This window comes from Pygoscelis adeliae, unplaced genomic scaffold, assembly GCF_000699105.1.
Source record: "Pygoscelis adeliae isolate BGI_AS28 unplaced genomic scaffold, ASM69910v1 Scaffold45, whole genome shotgun sequence".
Classification (NCBI taxonomy): Eukaryota; Metazoa; Chordata; class Aves; order Sphenisciformes; family Spheniscidae; genus Pygoscelis; species Pygoscelis adeliae.
Genome location: NW_008825114.1, coordinates 9,819,345 through 9,843,603, shown reverse-complemented (window position 1 = coordinate 9,843,603; position 24,259 = coordinate 9,819,345). Strand labels below are relative to the sequence as shown.

The 24,259-nt window shown below is 38.4% G+C and overlaps 1 protein-coding gene across 1 annotated transcript in view; it reads right to left on the bottom strand.

Moving 5' to 3' along the window:
- The window catches only part of PTAR1 (protein prenyltransferase alpha subunit repeat containing 1), a 38,364-nt gene that overhangs the window by 5,742 nt on the left and 8,363 nt on the right, over positions 1–24,259 (bottom strand). Inside the window, exons 4-7 of the mRNA XM_009328183.1 lie at positions 16,347–16,407; positions 9,665–9,769; positions 5,951–6,164; positions 318–631 (exon numbers count right to left, since the gene is read on the bottom strand). Of these exons, the coding sequence (XP_009326458.1) occupies positions 318–631; positions 5,951–6,164; positions 9,665–9,769; positions 16,347–16,407 (694 nt within the window). The remainder of the gene's footprint in view (positions 1–317; positions 632–5,950; positions 6,165–9,664; positions 9,770–16,346; positions 16,408–24,259) is intronic.

Sequence of the window (24,259 nt, the reverse complement as noted above, 5' to 3'; positions counted from 1 at the left end):
GATCCATCTTCTTCTGCTCACCTTTTGCCCTTTAAACATTTTAAGTGTGAGAGGGCTGATTAACAGTATCTTGTGTCTCTTGCACAAACTATAGGGACAAGTGGAGCTTACATCAACAAGATACTTAAGGCCAATCAAATTTTCCATTCAACAGCTCTGATAGTGCTCTTGAATGTTTCCAAAGGCTTAGAAACTTAGTAGCTTAGAAATCTTTTATTGAGTGGTACCTTTTAAAATCAGAACAACCATTTGTCTGGAAACATCAGGCAGAGAACAATCCATAAATCAGAAGGACACTTTTGACCAAGTCCTCTTACCTATGACACCACAATGTTTCATGCCCTGGGTAAGTGTCAATCAGTTCAGTGCAGAGCTCCAACTCTTCCTCTAAACGGCGGGGGAGATCCACGCTCTGCTCCTCCACACAGGCAGCTTCTGCCCCTGCACTCTCCTCCTTTTGAAGGCTAGGGTTTTGCTCATTTACCATTTGATTTTGTACCAGTACATTATTGTCAGTCACAGTTCTGCCTATCAAGGACTTGAGTAAGAACTGGCGGTAATGAAATCCACTATGGTCTGAGACATGCATGGATACCCAATATTTAGTGGATGACAGTTCATCAAGGAGAACCTGAAACAAAAAGCAGCAACAGTTATCAACCAGTATAAAGGAGGAATTTACCACCATAGTTTCTGTATTAAGGTAACCTCTCCTCTGGGGATTTCAGCCATTACCACACTGTGGTAATGGTTTAAGAATGCACACAGAAAAATGAAATAATCACTGAGCCTTTTCCACTGTGTGCTGACAAGTATCTTGGCATCCCTGCACAAAGGGAATTATACTTCTTCCAAACTCTGAAAAGGTAGGTGTCTCAGAAACCTTCCCATAGGGTGAGGGGAAAAAAAAAACACAAACCACTTATGATGAGAAATAAGCAGTGGTTTAAGAATCTCAGAATAGTTAGGAATAAAGACTATTTAGAGGAGGCAGAGGGTACACCAAACTACATGGATATTAGTTAGAAGTATTTTAGTTTTTGCCTAGTGCATTATGGGTGTCAGAGGGTGGGTGAGTTGCTTTAAAAAAAAAAAGTAATTTACACTTTCATTTTCCAGGAAAGAATGTCAACCACTAAGATTATGTTCCAAGTCTTAGAACCTGTGGAATACAAAACTATTTGTCCATAATGAAGTTGCTTGACTTGGTAATTGGTGAACTCCCAGAAAGGCTTTCACAGTAACTGTGGTAAATACTGACAATGGTGACTGCAGCTGTATTTGTAACACTGCTGGCACCTACAAGTTTTCCCTTAATTCTGAATGTTTTTAAGCCTTCAAAATTTATTCCTAGGAAGATGGTGAGTTTGGCTACTGGGCAAAGCTTCTTTTACTTTACATTCTCTATTAGAACTAATGGTTGAATTTCTTTCAAGGCTTTAACCTCTTTCCTCACATTGGTCCTCCTCTGGAGTTTGAACTCTCCGAAGAGATCCAAACTACCTTTTTCATTTACTTCTAAAGACTTTGGATAAAAGCTTACTGGTATATTCTTGCTTTTAATCTCTTTTTCTAAGCTACCTATGTCACTTAACAGGACTGGCTGATGCAAAGCAACTTTCATAGGCAAAAGTCTTTCTTCTTTCTCCTGCAGCACCAAGAGGCACAGCCTTCCACAAAGAAAATCATGGAAATGTGCAAGGCTAGTTATACACTCTTTTTGTGATGCATCTGTTCTAAAAGATACTAGAGCAAATACAAACAACGTAAATAGCACCTTCTACCTGAGATACTCAACATGCTTTTTTAGGTCTTGACAAGAGACACCAGCATTGTCTTCCTTTTACAGATCAGCAAACTGAAGGGCACTATTAAATAACAGCCCACATACAGGATTCTTAAGGGGGCTGAAACTCCCCATCTCCAGTTCTGCACTTTAAACCACAAGATCAGCTTCTCTCTTCTCAGCAGAATTGAGCTTACTAGTTTAAATTTCTGAACATTAAAATTTAAAAGCCTATTAAAACCAACATAAGGCTCAAGGGCAACATCAGAAAAATCAGACCAGTCTTTATTCAGCTGGAACTAACATTACGCACATTATGTCCAACTTAGATCTCAAAATAATCTGATTCATTTACCTGTCATGTTTATAAGCTACAAAGTTACAGGGGAACACTGTAATTATGCATTTTATCTCCCTGCACAAAGCAAAGAGAACGATTCCCAGCATCACTCCTTACCTGAACTAGAAAACCTCTTTTAGAAAAGCAAGACAGAAGACTGCCATTAAACTTCTTGAGATCTATAAAAACCAAAGCCTCTCCTCTAGGAACCTCAGAGTAACAGTGGAAGACGCTTCAAACAACTGGAGGTAAAACAAAGAGTCAGCTAACATCTGAATTCCAACAGAGGTTCTTTCTTACTAAGCCAGTTTTCTCCATTTCCACACGGAACAGCACAAGACCTTTGCCATTCTTCTGTGAAGCAAACAGGAAATGATAAGAAAATGCCTCCCTCCCCACTCTTGACAACCTCTCACAAAGGGCCCTCTTCTACCTTCGATTGTGAGCTGAGTACCACGGAACTGGCATCCTGCTCCAGAATCGGACGTATGCCCTCGGTGACCTTTGCCTCAACCTCTGGCTCTGCACTCCCTCTGACACCCTCCCTGACCCTGTGCTTGCTTTAGTACTTACTCACCATAAACTGCAGCCCAAAACTTCCTCCCTGGACTGGGACACTGGGGGAATGAAAAGGAACTGTATCTGGGGAAAAAACTTTTAAGGATGACGAGATAAATATAGCAATGTCCACTCACACAAAAGACAGGTACCTTTGGAGGTCCAGTCATCTAAGTCAAAGCCAAGGCTTTACTGGGGATGTCTACAGGAAAAATTACTTTGTGTCTTATGAACATACTTCTGTCTTCTGGACATCACACAAGAGAGGTTTAGCCTCATGACAATCATTCCACCGCTTGTTTCTTTGCTTGTTTTTTTATTATAGGGCCTTATCAGTCACTCTTCATCCTGTAATTAGGAAGCTGAGTATTCCTATCTAAAGAAAACAAAAAAGGTTGTCCATCCTTGCTGAGCTACATCCTATTTTTGTACCTGTGCAATTTATCTAAAGCATCATAATGTGTATAAATTTTAACAGACTATACTGTATTACTCTCTTACTCTGGTTCTCCAACTAATTACGCACTCACTTATCAGTAGGTGTCTGGAGCCCATGTTTTTCCCCCCATTAGCTAACTGTACTGTCAAGTGAGAAAGCTGAAGTCAAGCTTTCTTGTCCTTTCCGAGGCAAGTACTCCAATACCAGAAAGATTAGATTGGTTTGGAACAATCTATTTTTGACAAATCCTTAACTGATATTATGAACACTATTCAAACACTACGTAATCTTGCTAATGTTGTTCAAATTCTGCAGGAAAAACAAATTGAGATTTCTATATTTGAACAAGATAATGTTTTTTACTGTCTAGTATAAGAAAGAAGAAACATCTCTATTCTGTGAGAAAACCGTCCTGCAGGGCCAAAATGTTCTCCTCTAGTTTTTTATATCTTTTTCCCAGAGTTTGAACTGAGATTCAGTCTGCAGAAGCATTAGGATTACCAAACTAAAGGAAAAAACCCCAAACCCTACCAAACAACCTACCCTCTCAAATCCTCCAAAGCAGGCCAACAGTTTCATAAATGAGAAACCTGTTTTGAGAAGTCTTATTTCAATGGTAATACAACATACAGATTATGTTTCTAGGCCTCTGTTTCCTTGTACAGCATAATAAAAATTACCTCAAACTACGGGCAAAATTTGTATTATAGCAGAAATGTGGCCCTAAATAATACAAGGTACTCTAATTTGAGGCAACCTTGCAAAAACTAAATGGCTGTAGAATCACAGTGACTGTTTTATCTGCTTATTTTTTCAGCACAGTTCCCATGTTACATCTCAGTGAAATTTACCATTCTTTTCAGATATTCAAACACACAAATGGCTGAAGGTACAAAACGAGACATCAAGCAAGAAAACAACCTGTATATTTCTGTGAAAATCTGTAATGCCTGCTTTTTCCCTGTCCTCTTCCGTATTGGCTTTTTTCCTCGCACCACATCTTGCGAATAATCACTTTCTAATTCTGCCTAAAGTTACCTAGACATAAATTTTATCTCAAGATTCTCGATATCTTTTATGCTCCACACTTTTTCCTAATTTTCCTGCATCCCAAACACCTTCTGCTAGGCCATCTGAAGAGATGCATTGGTGGTGTCATGAAAAAAAACCTAGAGTCAACATGGAGATTTCCCAATGGGTTAAACACACTGCTCGAGGAACATCAGCATCACTGAAATTTTGCCAGAGGTAACGAAAGCCAGTTGGACAAAACTAGAGAAGACTATCACTTCCTTAGTAATCAGCCTAAAAAGAAGACCAGTAGGGGAACTGGGATGGCAGGCAAGGCAAATGGACTTGGGAGCGATTGAACAAATTTAAAACACTTCCTTCACAGGCATGCTTGTGACCTGTCACACAAAGCATTGACAACTGCCAATGAATAAACCCACCAGACTAATTCTGGCTCTGAGAAATTATTTCTATCACAACACAATTCTTTCTGTTTATTTAAATTAGTAAGGAATAGCAAGTGCAAAAAGCACTCAGTGTGTTACCCTGATCTTCAAACTACTGTTAAATAAAGCATAAAATGACTTGAGTTTTAATTAACAATGCTAACTTCCCCCCCCTCTTTTTAAGAAAGCTATTAAAGATTTAGGTGAAAGTCCCTGTTTCCTGTTAATATAGACCTTTAACCCTAACTTCTAACCTCCAATCTATCCCAATCCTGTAATTCTTCGAGTTTTCCATAACTACCTTTACATACAAACTTGCTAGGCAGATGAGTCCAAATTCTGGGCTGTCTCCCTTATGGAGTCTGGAACATACTTGCTATTTACTACCAATCTGATACAACTATTTTTAAAGTTTCTGAGGTGACAATTAACAGGAAACATCAGCAAAACAACATCCATTGCTAGCAGTAGCTGGCCCATAAGACATAAAAATAACAGCTATACCAACTCAACAACCTCTGCTGAATTCGTCCCTCACTCCCCTATGTATTTACAGGATGGCAAAATGCAACGGCTGCCATTAGAAGTGTGAGTGATGTGTCACTGTATCAGCCTAATATTCACAAGGAATTCACCTAACAGCTTAGAAACCACAGTATTACAAAACTATATAATTTTAGACCATGTCACATTAACTAATTCAATTTGCTGCAAGTCTCAGTGTTTTAGATACTACCATGCGATCCGAAATATTTACCACTGCATAACATGTTGCTGCTGGAGCTCAAATAGCTTGATCAGCCCTCAGTTTAAATGCTGTCAAAAGATACTGTTGGAGCTGAAGAAACTAGTTACAAGCACCATTATGCATTCTCTTAAATGCCTGCTGTCTTTACTTGTTCCTTCAATATTCTGAAACCACAGATAAGCTGAATAAGGGTATCAAAACAAGACATTGCATTACATTATCAAAATAATATGTCATGTGATACCATCTTCTCTATCAGGAATTTCAAGATTTGTGCTAGAAGAATTATTTTCAGTTGCCTCTTCTTTATTTCAGCTCACACAGTCCCATCTATCCTCCTGCCACAAGTTCATTAACACTAAGTACCAACAAACAGAACTTCGTACATGGGCAAGAAAAATCTGTTCTTTCTGCTGAGCGGAACCTGCCTACCCTGGCAAGCAAAATGCAAAACATACTCATTGCAATATTTTCCCTGTTTTTGTAAAACATTTTTAGTTACCTGTGCTAACTTAATATGATACTCTCCATCCATGTTGTAGGATCTGCTTGGCAAACCAGTTTAGGTTTTTTTTTTTTTCAGACAAGGAAATTTAAGACTTTATTCACTACTGTATTATACCTTGACAGTCAGCTTTCCCAAATGCTGTAAAACCCAGATGCGATGGGACCAGGCATTGTAGTTGCTTGGATATCTCCCAGCAGCTTCAGAGCAGACATTCATTTCCTCCTGCACTAGTCGGTGAATTCTTTCCACAGGTGCTGCTCCCAAGTTTCCTTTAGTCACAAGGCTGGGCAAGGAGTTTTCCTGAATTAGTTGTTGCAGCACCCATCGTCTGGTTAAACGATGTACAGTGTTAATGGTGAGAGAGCAATTTTAAGAGAAAAAAAAATGCTTTTTCATTTATATAGATCAATCAAACCTTTCTGGTCTTTCAATTATCTGAACTACACTGTAACTAGATGATGAGTAAGTAGCAAACATAACCATCTGAACTCTTCCCATACTGAAAGCTATGACTTTATGATCACACTCCAAAATAATTTAACTCTAGCTGTATTTGTTTGTTTGCTCACTGTAAGTGGTCATGGCTACTTACAGCATACTAAAAGAAAACAGAAGGAAAGAGCAAATTTATGAAAAAAAGTGTAAGAACTGTCTGCATGAGATTTCTAATGAGCTCCTCTTTCAGAGACTTGTACAGCACTAAAATAAAATATCCAAAATGAGACAGAAAAAAGTGATTAAGTTAAAAAAAAAAATTAACCATGCTTTGTGAGTATTTCTTACATTTGTCAGTACTGCACACTACAAGCCAAATTAGTTTCTGTACATCACCAGCAGAAAGAAGGTGCAAAAGACTTACAGTTTCAAGGGCGATAGGTATAACTAAAACAGATGTTTTTACTGCTGAATTATACATATTTGATTTGAAGTAACTGAGATAATCACAGATTCCTACATGACTTTGTTAATTTTACTTTGGACTGACTTTTAGTATTATTTTTAGATGAGTATTCTGAGAGGTGTCCTCAATCCTGCAGAAAATATGCGTCTGCAGACCCTACACAAAAGGGTCCTACAAAAAGGGATCACAGATGTGTAGACTTCCACACAGCAGCATGTGTCAAGAGACCTGCAATGGACCCATGTGGAATGCTCTGGGAAACTGGACATCCTCCGGTCTGAGACACAGAGGTTCTTCTGTTTTGTACTGGCTCACATTGGTTCCAAAACCACTTTTGGAATTGCTACTTTCAGAAAGGTGTCACTCCTGGTTAAAATAATTCAATTAAAAAAATAAAAATAATAAATTAATTTTCTTTAGAAAGAGAATTCTATTTTGCAATTCATATATAAAATTGTATATCTATATTAAAAAAAATAGATAAGCCAATCACTGTTAAAAAAAAATTGGTAATTCATCTGCTTTTTCTCTCATTTGAAAGCATTTATAATATCCTTGTTCACTGGTATTTTTTATTTACACTGTGTCTTTTTCTCTTAAGTTATTTTTAAGAAAAAATTTAAAGTATTGGAGGACAATATTAAAGATAATTTATAAGAATGCAATTTTTAAACTGACTGCGTTTCTCAGCAGAAATCACAAGCAGTGGATTGAAGCCAGTGTTCATACACTGGTTTCCTATATAACATTTGTTTTAACTAAAGATTTATAGCAAAACAAACCATGCTCTTTGACTGTTGTGTAACTTTATTTTATGAAATGTAGTAATTTTGAAGACTTAATTTTTGCTTTTTAAAAAATGTCTTTGATCCAAACATCACCATCTAGTATTTTTTCACTTCAATGAGCAGATTTGCAAGAAATGGGAAATTCTAAAGAAGTCTAGGCATTAAAGCTAAATGAGTAGAGACTCATTCTTTAACCAAAGATAAATATTATTTCATTAACATTGACTTCTGAGTAAAACCATAAAAAGACAAATTATTTTGACCCTAAAATTATTTCAGTTTCTTGAAATGAGGATTTTTTTATAAAATAAGGAATTCAGATAAATTATATATACAGGAGCATGTGAAAAGAGACAGACTTTATAGTCTCTGTGGCTACAACAGAAGAAAAAAATTATAAAATTAAATCTGAGCTACTTTCTAGACTTTTTGCATGTGAGGAAAGAAAGACAAGCACAACCTCAGAAGATTTAAAATGTATTTTTGGTACCTGTTGAATATCACAGTATTATTTTGGAGGTTTTTAAGAGAACATTTTCTCCAATAAATTTGGAGAAAAGAAATCCAATTTATTCTGTCACTGTATGCGTGTTCCTATTACTATTACAGTTCCTGGAATTACCGCAAAGGAACACAGGATTATTCAGTAACAATTGTGCCATCAATAGATATACTGACAGTATACGCACAAGATCAAGTTATAGAAATAATAAAAAATGTTGTCTAAGATGTAAATAAATATTAAGAACCTACCATTCTAGCTAATTTCATAAAAATGTACTGATCATCATAATGATATGGATGGCACCAGGTGCAGCACTAGTTACATGCAAAGAATCATAGTTTTTCCAGTGTTAGCTACCATGTAGGAAAGGTTAAACCATGACAAATGGCAAGATTTTTCCCCATTATTTCTACATACTTCTTTTGCTTCAAGCAAAGCAATCAAGTAGCATGAGTCAGTGGCATGGAGATGATGAAAAGCAGTTGAAGAACAACCAAATTAAAAACCAAAGTTGCAGAAATTCATCAGTGTTGTTGCTATATCAATGCTACTAAGAAAGAAATTAACAGAAATTAAGTAGATGTTTATAAGTTAAGAAATACCTAGGAATATTAAATGTATTACATTCTAGGTTAACTTCGAGAATTTTAAGCTCATGCACTCACAAAGGAGAGTTTACCAACAACTCCCTCTTCCAAAAATTCATATGTTATCAGTACAACTGAAGCTTTATTTATGTTTTTGATAGAGTACAAGTAACGGGGCATCAACTTTACAGTTGTTCTAAAGCTGAACATGTGAAATGCAAACATTGCTAACTGCTTTCTAATGTGTTACATTCAAATCTCTTTAAGGCTTAAAGAGATAAAAGGATGAGTATCCTGTGAAAATACATCATGAAAAAAAACCACACGCCCCAAGATTTTTTCTTTTTTTTTTTTTTTTTAACCAAAGTTGAGCAATGGATCTATACTTCACTTGACTGTGCTACAGGCATTTTATGTACACTCAGTCATGACTGAGATGGTTAGCTTTGTGTGTTTGAATAATTCTGGAGTTATCTTTTCCAAAAATGTGCTCTGTTATTTTAATACTTAGTAGTGGTGACTTAATGACATTGCTTAAGTTAGAAATTATAAAAGTAAATTCACCAAACCAAAAAGACCGGTATGGGAATGGAAAAGAACCCAACTTCAGTTATAAAGATTAGGTCTTACAGATTCTTGTCTTTCTGAAATGCCTAGACAAGCAACATAGTAGTAAGTTGTTTTTTTTGGAAAGAGGGAGAAACCCACAATGCTCAAATATGTACTATTGATGGAATCAGAATTCTCAGGCCGAGAATTTTAGGTGCTGCAAGACATGATATACCTTTAAGAAAATTTATCCCACCTCCAAAGTTTATTAAAAAAATATGCAGCAAAAGAAGGTGCACATGATTTTAGTTCTAAGTGTAAAATACAGGCAGGTATCTTCAAAAGCCAAAGCACAGTATTTGACAATGACTGGCTCAAAGAATCTGCTATATTTCTAGATATCCTCCTTCATCTATGGCTCTCCTTAACTTAAGCACAGGAAAAAAAAAACCTAGGAAAAAGGTTTATGTTCGAGGAGGCAACAGAAGGGAAACAAACCTATGAATCCATGTTTCTGGACTCTTTGGAAACTTGGTTAACGCCAGTTTTCCAAGATGCAAATCTTTAAGTGGATTTAAAGTGCCAGACAGTATTAATTCTTTCCTACAAAAGATAAAATAAATTTGTATGAATAAAAGAAGTAACCTGAAAACAGAACACAAATACCAATAACAAATAGCATGGCATTTCCTTTGTATCATAATAGAACTTCCCTGTCAAACTACAAGAGTTTAAGAAGCCTTCAGTGGCTTAACCCAGTCCACACTGCTATATATATATGCGCACCCTTTTCAACCAGGCCCAATAAAAGTTCTTTGATCTGGATTTATTTATCTTAATCTGAATACATACAACCCACTGGTTCCCGAACCTACCCAGAAATCACTGAGTCAACTGTATTTAAGCATGGCTCTCCAGCACATTTGGTGTTACTAATCAGAAAGCCAAGGAGTTTGGGCTACATGTAATGGCTGTTGAGAATAATGTTGCTTTTATGTGCACACCCTAAAAGCATCTTAATAACACAAGCAGCTTTTTGGTTTTTGTTTTTTCTTTGATACAAGGCCTGTCAATAGGGTTACATATATGACTAAACATTCCTTCTTGAAATTAAGCCCTTAGATCATTCTGTACACCTGAAAATACAGTTACTCTTCCACACAGCCTCCCCACCCTCCCCTTACTTTTAGTTTTTAAATACAGCTCAAGATAAAGTATCAAGGATCCCTAAATTTAGAAAGAAGTGGGAAATATTCTGTGTGTGTAGAATGTTTTTCAAACTTCATAGAAAGGCTGAAATCGCTAAATTTACTTATGTGTAGAACAACTTTTGGTTTAAAAAAAAAAAAAAAGAATTTGCCCTAACAAAACTTAATGTTCATCCAACATAACCTTCCCAGAGTACCTCTGACACAGACGGAGCAAAGTGAATGTCCGTATTTATCTTTCTCGCCTTCTTTGCACAGAATTCCCTGCCCCACACCCTATTCTACTTTCTTGCTTTATAACTCTTATTGCCTGTCCCGAGCATGTTTGTAGACATCACCCCACCACCAGTTTCTCCCAGGACATCAGTCTCCATATCCTGTTCTCCAATCTAGTAGATAGCGTCCCTGAAGCAAAGACACAGTAAGTTCCAAAGTCACCATTTGTAGACAGGAAACATGCACTTCCCAAAACCTCCAGAAGTCACAATTAAAAACAGAGAGTGCAAGAAGTAGAAGCAATTTTGGCATGGGTTTGGTGTGGGTTTTTTTGTTTCTAGTTGTGGGTTTTTTTGGGTTTTTTTTTGTTTGTTTGTTTGTTTTTTAATAATTTATGGTTCATCATCATGATACACACAGCACCAGGTTCAGCAAGAGGAGAACTAGTAGGTGAAGAGCAGATGATCAATTTTCTTGCCAAAAAAAAAAAGGGCGGGGGGGAAGGGGACAAGGAGGAAATACACTGAAAAAAGCTGCTATCCAGTAAGAAGGTAAAACTTCTCTGCAGTCTGACACAGAACACAATGTGGTTTTAAAGTTGTGGCCCCAGTCTCACAAACAAATTGACATATTCCTTTAAATGTGAGCACTTATTGTCATTCTCTGTCTGTTTCGAAAGTTTTCAGTAGGAAACTGACTCTACCTGGTAAACTGGCTTTGTGTTGCTTTAATTGAACTGTATACCCACAGTCAGAAGCTAATGGTGGCAACACTAACAGTGAGCAACATTATTTCAAATTCAAGAAAAATGGTGAGATGTATACATCTAGGCACTAGCCTAGACCCTTCTCCTTCTTTTGCTACTGAACCAACAGCTGAATAAATCCTTAAGGAAGTTTTGCTCCTGATATCTAGTGAAGTCAGTAGAGAACTGTCTGCAGAGATCAGAAACATAGCTACTGGGACATTTGTTTTTATCTGAATAAAGTTCCAGCATGCTTCAGATTGGATGATTTTAGCAGGTGCTCAGCAGGACATTTTTTTGCCAGCCAGGAGCGGCAGACTGACCAGACTGTTTGGTGCCAGTGCATTGACCTTTGCAAAGCAGACAAGAGAAAGATTCAGGGAATGTCAACACTGGAGCAGGTGGAATAATTGCCCCATTACTGCAATGCAAAAGGTGACATTTTGGTAAAAATCACTTACCACATGGACAAAAAAAGCAGTCTAGATCAGTCTAACACTCAAAACAAATGCACGTACTAACAAAGATTTAGATTACCAGGCCACCTAGCTTCCCAAACCTAAACTCTTGGTGAAGAAGTTGCTCTTTCTATATTAAAGCATTAACTGTAAATAAGTAGGCTCACACATATTTATTCTTAAAGTAAATTTACTCTTTTGCAAAGTTGAGGAGCATTACAGACAAGATTCACTCTCAGTGCTATGGTAGAAAAGCAGGTTTTAGCTGTGGCAGGTACACCTGCCCTAATAAAGACCAGGGACATTAAGACTGCTGCGTCCTCACTTTTCACGCCCTTACTTTCGTGCCTGTACGGTGGCGAGTGCTGACCGTCACATACACACCTTGGGGCAGTGAGTATCGTCACGGATACACCTCGGGCGAGGGGTGAGAAAGTCAAGGCCCTCAGCCGATTAGAGCTGACCACAGATCAGACTCCACTAGGGTATAAATGGAGCCCCACCAGAGGGCAAGTGGAGTCGGTCCTCCTCGGAGCAGCAGGTCTGCAGTCGGGGACTCTCCCCTTGGGTCGGGATGCCGCACAAGGAAACTCCTCAAGGTTGAGAGCCCTCATCTCATAGGTGAGTGACTGCGCACATTTTGGATCCTCATTTCTAAAGCTGGCTGTGCAGTATTAATTCCTTGTACACCATCCTGAACCTGTGGTTTACTGATGTTATCAGAGTGCTGAAGCCTCATTTCTAGTTAGTTTTCTGCTAAACAATTCTGGTTTAAATAAAGTTTATTTTTGAAACTATCACCTGCCTAATTTGATTCTGTGAGCCTCCGCGACATTAGCTTCACAGATTTTCAAACGAGAGATCCTCCCATTCACAAGTAAGGTCCTTCAATCACAAGTATGACTAAAGTATCATTACTCCCAAATAAACCTCTTTCAAGCTCTTTCAGCAAACATCCAACTTGGATATATAATTTCTAGCTCACTTTTTTGCCACGTGGACCATAGATAATTTTCTGCCTTCAGAATTCTAGCTCCCATAAAAGATAATCTGAAATTATTTTGACTTGCCTTATGTTTTTGCTGACGCCTTTGGAGTCACTGATATCTGATAGGAAAAAGTTTGACTTTTCAGAGCATCTTGTTACCTAGTGTCTTTTGACTTTCGATCAATTATACATGCCAGCAAGTATATCAGCAAGAACAAGACCATCTATGACAATTCCTTTACAATCACTTACATAAAGATTTTGGTAATTTTAACTTGGAAGATTTTTCAACTTCTAAAAACACAGGATAACTGAAATTATGATTAACAACTGGAGATGTCTTGTTGCCCATTCAGTATAACAGGGATTTCCCTCCGAGTTCTAAGAAGTGACACATCTCCTATTCCTTTAGCATGCCTTCCTACGCCATACAATTAGCTCTTGCTCAGTTCTCATGGTTTAGGTTATAGTCCCTGCCTTTCTGTAGCTTCCCAGTCACTTCTAATAAAAATAAATAAATAAGAGAGAAACCTATGCAGGCATATTACAATTGTTTAGAATAGCTCCAAAATCAAGATAGATTATCTATGTCTTCCTAGCAGGTAATACTTTTGAAGTTTTATGTTCTCCTATGCTTCATTAACCAGATACAACCTTCCATGATTGTCAGCTGAGCTGAAATGCTCATTAGCCTTCCACACCGCCACTCCAGTCATCTTGCTCTGCCAAGTCCTCTGTCCTTTCCAAGGAAGAGACTTCCTTTTCCCATTCTCGAACAACCCTCTTCCTGCATCTTCAAATTCAGTGCTATTGAGTCAACCACTATCTCTGAAGCTCTCAGCAGAGAATTCAACATAGGAAAAAGGGATTATCCCAGCCTAAAATGAAAGAGTCATTAAATTCTACAGGAAACACTATGCGCAGGGCTGCTATTCAGTAAATAACTATTACAATTTTTATTTTTTAGGCTACTTAGAGTCTATGACACTTTTTTCCCTTAAAATAAAGCAGTGAATTTGTGTGTGGAGAGTGTAAGATGAATCTGGCACAACAAACATCCTCTGAGCAAGATGAAAACAATCATCCCATGGCAGATCCATCATGCTCCCAGCTTATACTAGCTCAGAAAAAGGATTTACCTCCAGTACCTGTGCAGAACACAGTCTGTCCATTACCCTGTGACTGTATATAGAATCATAGAATAGTTTGGGTTGGAAGGGACCTCTAAAGGTCATCTAGTCCTAGCCCCTGCCATGGGCAGGGACATCTTCAACTAGATCAGGTTGTTGAGTTTATATTGGGAAAAAAGAGAAAGGAGAGGAGGAATTAGATACTAAAAAAATAGCACTGAATGATAAAGCGGTAGCAGTCCCTCTACCACTACAAAACTGCAACAACACACACACATATACATGGAGGCTTAACACCATCAAACTCCCATTGACTGTGATGTGCACCTCAGTTTGCTGGTCTAGAGATAATTAATGCCTGAAGCACACCAAGGATAACTGAAAACATCTGCATGGCTTTAATGGGACTCGTCCAGCTCACAAAAATAACAAACAGTTTCTCCCCGTGTCTGTGTTGGCACATCCTTGAGTCACACTCTCACTCCTCTCCTTCAAAGTCAAGATTCCTAATGTGAAAATTGGGGGTGAGGCAAAAGAGAAAGAGAGGGAGAGCATCATCAGTGGAAGACCTGCCATCTGCTGCTGATTCAGCCCCGTTTGTGGGACCACCCCAGCAGAGAAGCTGGTTTGCATGCCACAGTCCTTGCTGCCTGTTCCCAGGGACGGGCCATTTGCTCAGCCACGTGTCTGGCTAGCTTGACCTGTAATTTACTGAAGCAGGAATTTCACAGAATAGAAGAGAAGCTGAAATGTTGTGCCAGTTAAGTGTCTACCCTTCAAAACAGCAAACTCCCAGCAGCAGCCTAAAACAACTAGGGTCAGATTCAGCAAAGCAGTCCCTCGGCTAGAGCAGGCTCAGTGGTAAACTCCACAGCTACTGACTGGCTGGTGTAACAACAGCTTCTCTCTGAATGCTAAACCGAGCTTCAAAGACAGACTGCCAGCCAGGGCACTGGGCAAGAATCTGGGGAACAAGGCCACCTTCTGTAGTAATTTGTACACTCTGGTAAACCATAAATGTCACAAAGGAGAAAACAATCCTCATCCATATTCCTTAACATTTTTAATTCCATTTACAACTTTGAACTACTCCTCTCATGTACATAAGAGCAAACTCTTCCAGTTGTCAGGCAGAAAAAAAGCCAGACTGATAAGGATGGATGCATTTGCATTAAAAAATAATCCACAAAACCTAAAACAAAAACCTGAATTCAGCTTTAAGTACCACAAGATTACATTACTGTAGTAGCTCTAGTACTTATACATGCTCCTGATTCCATTCTGTCACTTGAAAGCTACTCAAGATACACATTTTCATGACAGTAAGCCCTTTGCTATCACTTTCATCCCCCTTTCTTAGACCTGAGATGCTAGAAAGATACAGATCACAGCAGAATCCTTCAGAACTACACCAGCAATGAAAGAAGAAGAAAAAAAAAAGCTGAACTTGCCATATCTAGGACTAACAGCTACCTGCAGCCATCATTTTTCTCGGTCATTTTGTTAATTTTTCCTACTGCAATAATGCATCTTAACTACAAAAGTCGTATTTTTAATGAGAGTCCTCCTAGATGCTAACATAGAATTTTCTGTCAGCTCTCCACCCCTTCTAAAACTATTCCTTTAAGATTGTCTCCAGTATTACCTAGGCAGCAGAAAGAGAATATTCCCCCAGCTCTGAGATTTACACAAAAATTACCAGATTACAGGGTTGCAAAGAACTGTTGCTTCTGCACTCCATTAAGAGCAAGGAGGTAAATTCCTGCTCCTCCTCCATAATGACTCCTGGACAGGTGCTGCAGCGTGACCAACAGCAAAGCTAGACTAATCCCAACGGGTACAAGAAAGGAGCAAGGTGGGGAAGAACACGTCCAGAATAAAGGACAGCCGCCTTCCTCCCCTTCTCTTGCAGTGTATCTATTGAGGGCTATTCAGCTTTGACGAGCTGCACTGGTAATGGCAGCAAATTGAAATGTTATTGCAAAAGGACTCAGGTATAATATTCAAAGAGGCGTAAAATGAAAATATGGAAGACAGACAGCAGACGTCAGTTGGGCACTATGTGATTCAGCGAAAAGGATATGCCAATCTAAAGGTTACAAACGGCCTTCCTTAACTGACAGAAGGAAGGATGAGTGGCAGTTCAATGGGACTTACATCCCCCAAAAATGTGGGCCAAACATGTGCCTTCACATACAGCAGTGTAACCTTTAGCCTGCACTATAGGGGGGGCAGGGGGGGGAAGACAGGAAACAAAAGTAGCCTGAAACTATCTGCAAGGCATACAGGACACAAGAGATTTTTAACATTCCTCCAGCACTCCTTAGCTGAAAAGCTCTTGCTGTGTCACTAATTACCACTTAAAACAAAAGCTTACAGCTGACTCATACGTAAGGCCCAGGTATTTCTGATGTCATTCGCTGAGTGCAACATACCTCACGTTCCAAGCAGTGGTGAAGTCGGGTAGCAGCAGGGTACACGTGATATCTATGAGTTCTAAAACGATTGAACAAGAGACACAAAGATTAGTAATGATTCACACACAGCAGCGTTCTCTCTGCACTCCCTTACTCCCTGTCCTTCCTCAAAGTCTCTTCTCTGCAAGCTGCTGTACCTATGGATGCCCACCTCCGCAAAACACTGCTCTGTCTCATTCCAGAAGAAACGCTAGCTTAATTTAAGAGGGAGCAAAATCTGCCATATCCTCCCTTTTCATTATTTAAAATAATGGACTTCTGTCTTGCTAACAACTCGCACCTAAAAAGTTTGCAGCTGGAAATTTCTGACCTCTACCTGTGCTGCTATTATCAAACATACAGTACGCCCTCAGTGAGGGACAGTCATTACATAGAATCCTTGAGTATCTAGTGGTTTAAATTGCAGACACACTGTATATATCATAAACAGAGAATTCTAACAATTTTTAAATAGGATAGTACCATTAAAAATATACCCTAGTCAGTACAAGTCTGAGCTGCAGATGGCTGCCATACACTATACTGTTATAAAAAATACACGTACTATAAAAAAAACCTGTAGCTAGGAAAATGAAACACCATAACCATGAAACTCCATACCCGTGAATTAGGATCACAAAACAACTCCGCTATGTAATTGCACAGGAAACACTTTAAATACATTCCAAGGTGACAGCCTTGCTTCAGACTGAGGTTTTAAGACTAATTCACTAAAGAACAAACAGAACATTTGTTTGCAACCCTGTCTTTAAGCACTGCCCACTGTAGATTTTCGTATTACACTTATTTTTAACAATGTCATAAAAACAAGACTGAGGTATACGGTTGCCGAGAATGGGAGAGTCATTTCATTGTAACCTAGTCTTTCCCTTTGCACTCCTCTGCACCATTCAAGCAGTTCTGAGTTCCACCAGGGTAACTAGTAGGGATTCAGGAGGCATCGCCACTTAAGCTTGAGATACTAAGGACCGTCAACTGCGTTGGCTCCCTTAACCTCTGCTCTCAGAAAGTACAGCATCAGATCAGATATCCTGTCCTGCAATCACAATTCTTAAATTTACATGGTAATTTTGCAATTGAGTAAGAAGAAGAAACTTGCTTCAAAGCAGAACGTGACTATCCAGACTTTTACTGCCAAGAAAGTTTGGCTACATTCTCTCCTAATTCCCCTGCACTTAACATACTAAATAGATTGTACTCTAGGTGATTTCCAGCAAATAAGAGGCACTTTATTACTTTTTAAGGAAAAAAAAGGAAAAGGAAAAAGAGGGTATCCCATGGAACTAGGTCTCTGGTTAGTGCAGTTATTATGACTGTAAAATGAAATTTTAAAAAGTCACTGATGAAATGCAACAATAATGGAGCATATTAATTAAAAATGCAAAGGAACACGGCTTCATGTATCTCTGAACCAAGACTTTGAGAGAAGTTAATAGTTAAGTGAGTCAAAAAGTGGAATACCTTTGTATATTACTGTATGACTGCTCATTCATTTATGTCCAACAAAGTAATTTTGTGCTTCCCATCATGTTCACACTTATGAGGAACATGTTATGCCATCATATAATGCGGAGGCGGGGGGGGCGGAATTCTTTAGTGTACTCTTGATTTTGCACTAAGCTGTTATGGTGATATTTTAAAAATTACCTCAAGGAAGTAACTTAACTTTCTATTTTCATGAGTTTTAGTTGAGATTTTTTTTTCCTTTAATGAAAGATGTCCTTTTAAACTTCTCTTCGTTGCCAGGGAATGAATATTTCTCATATGTGTAAAGCTTCTTCCTAACTTGCTGCCTAAATGTACACAGCTTTTTCTTTGACTTACCCAATCCTTGAACCAGCAAAGTACTTCAACACCTAGCTAATTTTAGACAGATGAATTGCCCAATTGAAATACCCAGGATTACTCACATATGTAAAATTAAACACCTACTAAGTGTTTTGCTGGCTACTGTTTCAATTTTACATTCAAAAACTTCATTGGCAACATTGAATAAAACACCAGTTTCATAAGGATCTATAGTTAGAATTGTAAGCTGTCATTGTTTCATGTAGATTTTCCATTTTACCTTCTCAAAATATCAGTTATTCTGTATTTTTAAAATATCTCAATTTTACGTATCATGAATATACATAATTAAATGCTTGGATTATTCTGCTATTATTACCTTGTGTCATAAACAGTACACACAAACTGCATTTCAAAATGCACTAGGCCAAGAGCTAATAACGACTCTTCTAAGGTAACATTAATCTTCTTTATGTCAAATTCGCAGTACCTACTACATGGCAACTAAGGGTTTCTTCAAGGAAAAAAAAAAAAAAGATAAATCAGGGATTACAAGCTTTGTTGCTAATACAAAGCAAGACTAAATACCTTTATTTGGTTAACTGCATTTTTACCCCACCCAGCCAACTTTCTCTCTAACTGGTGATTATTTACAAAAACAAAGAACAACCAAAAAACCCCACCAAACCCAAAAACCCCAAACACAAAAAACTTTAATACTAGCTTCTCCCCTAGACAAAAAAAGTCACATATATTTTAAATTTGCTTTAAGTTATATTTAATCTAGACTGCCAGCAAATTGCTGGCTTAGTATAATTTTTGAAACACGTTATGAAGAGTTCAGTGCACCAAATCTAGGTTGATTGAGACTTCCCATGGTGAACTTTATTTTCAGCTACTTATCACTTTGCCAAGAGGTCAGCGGGCTGCATCTAAGGGCTCCAATGCTCAACCATGGTAAGTATTGATGCAACAGGACTGTGCAATAAAGGAGATGTCTGCAGGACTTCTTCATTTCTTACAGGAGGGAAAGGTGTTTGCTATAGGAGGGAAAGGTAAATGAAACTGTGCAGTGCAGGATAAGAAGAAAAGTAGAGACACAGCAAAATGCTGCAACCAAGAACAGGATTAGAGGCAGTTCTGACTTCAGTCATAAAAAATTCTGAACTTTTGAGTGTTGGATTTTCTAAATACAATAATGGTTTTAGTAATTATTGGGTACTACCACTGTACATGCTACAGTTGACAAGACACGTTAAGCAAAAGCTTATTACAACCTAGTTCAGTCTTTTGAATACTTTTTAGAAATGTTTTTCATAGTCTACATTGCTCCACTTAGAACAATATAGTTTGTTTATCCTACTAAGTCATGATTTCTAGTTAACATGACTATTCTGGTAATGTCAACGGTCTGGAACAGCACCAAATCAAGCCCAACTTAAACAGAAGCTTGTCTACCATTTTGTCCATTTTCCCATTACAAAGGTTCAGTGAATCCTGAACATTATCACAGGAAAGAAGCAGACAAAAGGAAAATCTCAAAGCAATACCCAGTTCTTTCATGTCGATGTTCTTTGATGCTTTGTGCAACAAGTAACAGATGAAGATTTCATGAAATGTGGATTCTGAGCCAGAGATGTCAAATGACACAATTTTAGCAACCTCTGAGCCACTTTTCAGTAGAAAGTCTTATGACAGATCTGGCACACAATGATAGTAATTGCCAGCTAGTTCCCTCTGTGTCAGTAACAAAACCCAATGTCTTTTATTTACAATTTAAAAGTACTTTCTGCTGGATACATTTTAAGCAAACTATAGCATCACAGGTGCTCACAACATACACGTCCTTTTGTACATGAAAGTCTCTCTAGCTGCGAAAGGACAAATACAACAATATGTTTCTAGCTCATTTTCTTTTTAAATATGGGCTGTATCCAGATTTTTATTTTTGTCAGTGTATCACACTAGGATGTGCTTTTCAGAAGAGTGTTGTAAAAGCGGAAACACAGATTTATGGGAAGTAAGGATATTCTGGGAGTGTGCACAACAATACTTTGCATAAAAAGAGAAGTTTGTAGCAATTTCAGAAAATCATCTTGTGATAATACAAATAAAATGCATGCATAAACAAAAAAAAATACTGGAGAAAGGATAAAAACACAGTGTAAAATTAGGATTTCTAAACTGGAACAATAGCAAGAAGAGAAGTACTCATGATTCTGGATTCCAAGTATCCAAACGAAATCATAACTAAATTAAACATGTGTCACAGTAAGCTATCAATGACTGACTATAAAGCACTTCCTTCCTCCAGGATCCTGCCAGAAAAATATCAGACACCACATCTGAAAGCAGACACTTGAATCAGCACCTTGTTTTTCTTCTCTGTTCTAATTAAAATGGCTTACAGTAATTCTAACAACACAAAAGAGGTAACAAGAGACTACATTTGCAATCACTGTTTATTACAAGCATCAACAGAATATACAATTGAGTTTTGCAGCAGTAATAAACAAATCTATCCCTTCACTACATTCAGAAGAAAGCAACTACCTTGCCAAACTCCAAGCATGTACTTTTGTCTATAAAAAGGAATTTGCAGGAAAATCCTTGAGGATATTTCAAGGATCGTTACAGAAAATGTAACATCTCTTGATAGAGTATGCCTACTTACACCACATTAGAGACAATTCTGTAAGTCCACCTGGGAAAGACTTCCGCCTTCCCTCCCTCCACCACTGCACTTCAGTTTCTGCTAAAATTTCCTATCAAATGTGAAACTCAATTAGCCTAAAACATACTAACTCTATAAGCTGTACCTTGCTTTACAAACAGGTTATTAACATGGAGGTCCTGATCATGTTTTACAGTAGTGACACAAAACCTCAATAGACATGAAAATGCTGGAGATCACCTCTTCTCACACATTTTAAACTGACTTTTGTAACTGAAGAAACGAAGGAGAATGGAGTTTCGTTTTCAAAAGAATAAATCCAAACAAGTCTCAAAAAACAGCAGTAATCGAAACTTCATGCCACCCCAGTATTTACTGACACAATTTTATGATCTGCATTTTGAGAGGAAGAGTTCTGCAAGGCTTCATCTGGGAGGGAAGCAGAGACACTCTTCAAGCAGTTGGTGCACCATACCATCCTGGCAGAATAGGCACATGCCACAGTGTCACCACAACGAAGCGCCTGGACCGGTGCGAATGGAGCAGGGTGCCAGCCCATTAGCACCCAGCTGCCCTTTAGCAAACAGCTATCAGTGGTCTCCAGCCTCCCAGTGCAAGAGTGACACAAATCTCAGTGGTTTGTATTTTGGCTTGAAACAACATGTTTTTGTCTGCGTGGCAATTTGAAGGGGAGGACTTTTCTGTAACGCTTGAGACCAAAATGAAAGGTCTCTCTGCAGAAGATCTGCAGCATAATCAAAATACACCTCACAAACTCCTACCTCAGACCAGCAAAAAACACTGCAATGAGAACCATTGGTCTTGCTAAGACTGCCTGTGCTAGCAGGTTCATCTTTTTAAATGCTAAAATTTGTTTCTCGCTACATGTCAGAGTCAACATTATTTATATTCCTTATATTAAAGCTCTTTTTATTGAATTGTATAAATATCTGCATTATAAAATCTGAATTTGCAATCAGATCACAGTCACTGGTTTCTATCAGAACTGAATGTATCAGCAGCAACTTGGTGGCAGCTATCAAAAAGATCCAGGTCTTACTAGGTCCACCCATAAACCACAGAGAGCAAGTAAGAAATGGAAGTTACTTATGTTAGAAATACACATCCCCTAGGAATAAAAGTCTTTTAAAGATGTCTGTAATGAGAAAGAATATTCAAGAAAATAAATGACATGAAAATAAAAAATAGAGGGCAATGTAAAATTTATGAAGTCCACAAAATACTTTTCCTAGATAATCACATAATGACATGACATCAACCCTCTGTTGTGGGGCAGGGGGGGAAACACGCACAAAAAATCTGTTAGACAAAAATAAAATACAGACAATCAACAGTTCAGTCATACCCAACAACACATGAAAACACTTCAACCTTCTTAAGCTACTCTTTTGAATGGAGAATTAACTCAGCATATCAAGCCTGTGCTTTGTTACTCTAACACCACCCAAGGTACACAGCCAGCACTGAAAGACTGTATGTTGCCAGTGGAATGGGTTCCTCTTTATCATGATCTGGCTTGCAAAGAGGTAGAAAGTTCCTATGTATGGCCTCTCCCCACCCACTAGAAGGCAAGCACATTCATGCATTATATATCCACGTGTTTGTAATAAGGAATTAAAGTCTGTTTAATAACTCCAGATCCTGCCCTCAGGCAAACAAAAGTAGGCAACATTCATTGCCTTAAGAATGTTCCCTTGCTAAGATTCAATAAACACCTCAATCTCCTTTCTCCATATTGTCCCTGAATGCAAAAGAAGCTCAAGTGCACATTTATAGACTCAACTAACACCATCTGACTGTCCCTTACCCTATGCTTTAATGAGGGTAAGTGCACAGCTGGCTTCATCCACTTAAAGTGAAACAGACTATAGTAATAAAAAATTAAAGAAGATGAAAGCAAATGGCAGTTACATCAAGAAAGAGATGTTACTAACCAGACCTCTTTTCCTGATCTACACAGACCTACTCTCCAAACCAATCTGTTCAAGACGGCACAGCATGTTAGTTATATGATGACTAGATGCTAGAGTCTGTATCAGACGTCTGCTAGCATCCCATTATTTAAAACACAATTATTTAACTCACTAGTTCATCAAGCAACCAGGGGGACTGCCTTTGCTATAGTTGCAATCAACACAACCCAATGGATGGTAGCTGTTGGGTATGTTCCAGGAGGGGAAGATTTTCTGAGACAGCCATTTTAAAGCACAATGAACACAGCCAGTGCTTTATGATTTAGGTTAGTTTCATGCAAACAGGAAAAAAAAATAATATGGTGACAGCCCCAAACCAAAACCCACGTGCACGTGAGATGCTAATGGTCTGAACTCTGTGAGTGGTCATGAGGTGTTCTTCAACAGAAAAGATATCCCTCTTTCTGGGACACAAAAATGTGAAAAATGCCATAGCAGGTAGAAGATACCAGAAAGAAGCCTCAAAAAGAGTATGAATAAACACCAAGAATAAGACACTGAGATAAGCCCAGAGTAAGAACATTTTTTATGCTGACTGCTATTTAGAAGAGACCTGAAACCATGAACAAAAAAATTAGTTTCCTAAACTACAGCTACCCTTTTTCATTCTTACTCTGAACAGAATAGGAGACTTTGTAAGCAGTCAAATATCTCCCATGTCACACCTGTTTCTAAGTTTTTAAACAACTTCAAAATAGACTACATATACTAAAGTATTTTTCATGCAAGTAAAACAAACTAAAAACCAAACCAAAAAGATGAAAAAGGAAATAAAGCTTTACAATTACCCAGCTGTATGGACTAACGACTTCTGGTACCCCTACGTCTGAAAAACACTGCACTTGTTTCTTACTTTAGATCCACACATCACCACAGTTCTCCTTCTGTCTCGGGAAAGCAGGACAAAACTCATTCTGTAAAGATTAACATCACTTCCCTAAATCACTCACTGAAATAAGTCATCTCCTCTAACTCTTCCAGCTTGGGCAAGAGAGAAAGGATTTACATTTTCAACTAAGCAACCCTACAACTTGTTTAGTTTGCCAAGATGCACAATCCAAAGCCTGCCCTCCCCCCAGTAACACACAGTTCTTTCAGAACAGGTTAAATTGGCTTTAAGAAGGGCCAGTGTAGTGTCAAAAAAGGTAAATTATCTGGACAAGGGGATCAAGTCCACCCTTAGTAAGTTTGCAGACGACACCAAGTTGGGCGGGAGCGTTGATCTGCTCGAGGGTAGGAAGGCTCTGCAGAGGGACCTGGACAGGCTGGATCGATGGGCCCAGGCCAACTGTATGAGATTCAACAAGGCCAAGTGCCGGGTCCTGCACTTCGGCCACAACAACCCCATGCAGTGCTACAGGCTTGGGGAAGAGTGGCTGGAAAGCTGCCTGGCGGAAAAGGACCTGGGGGTGTTG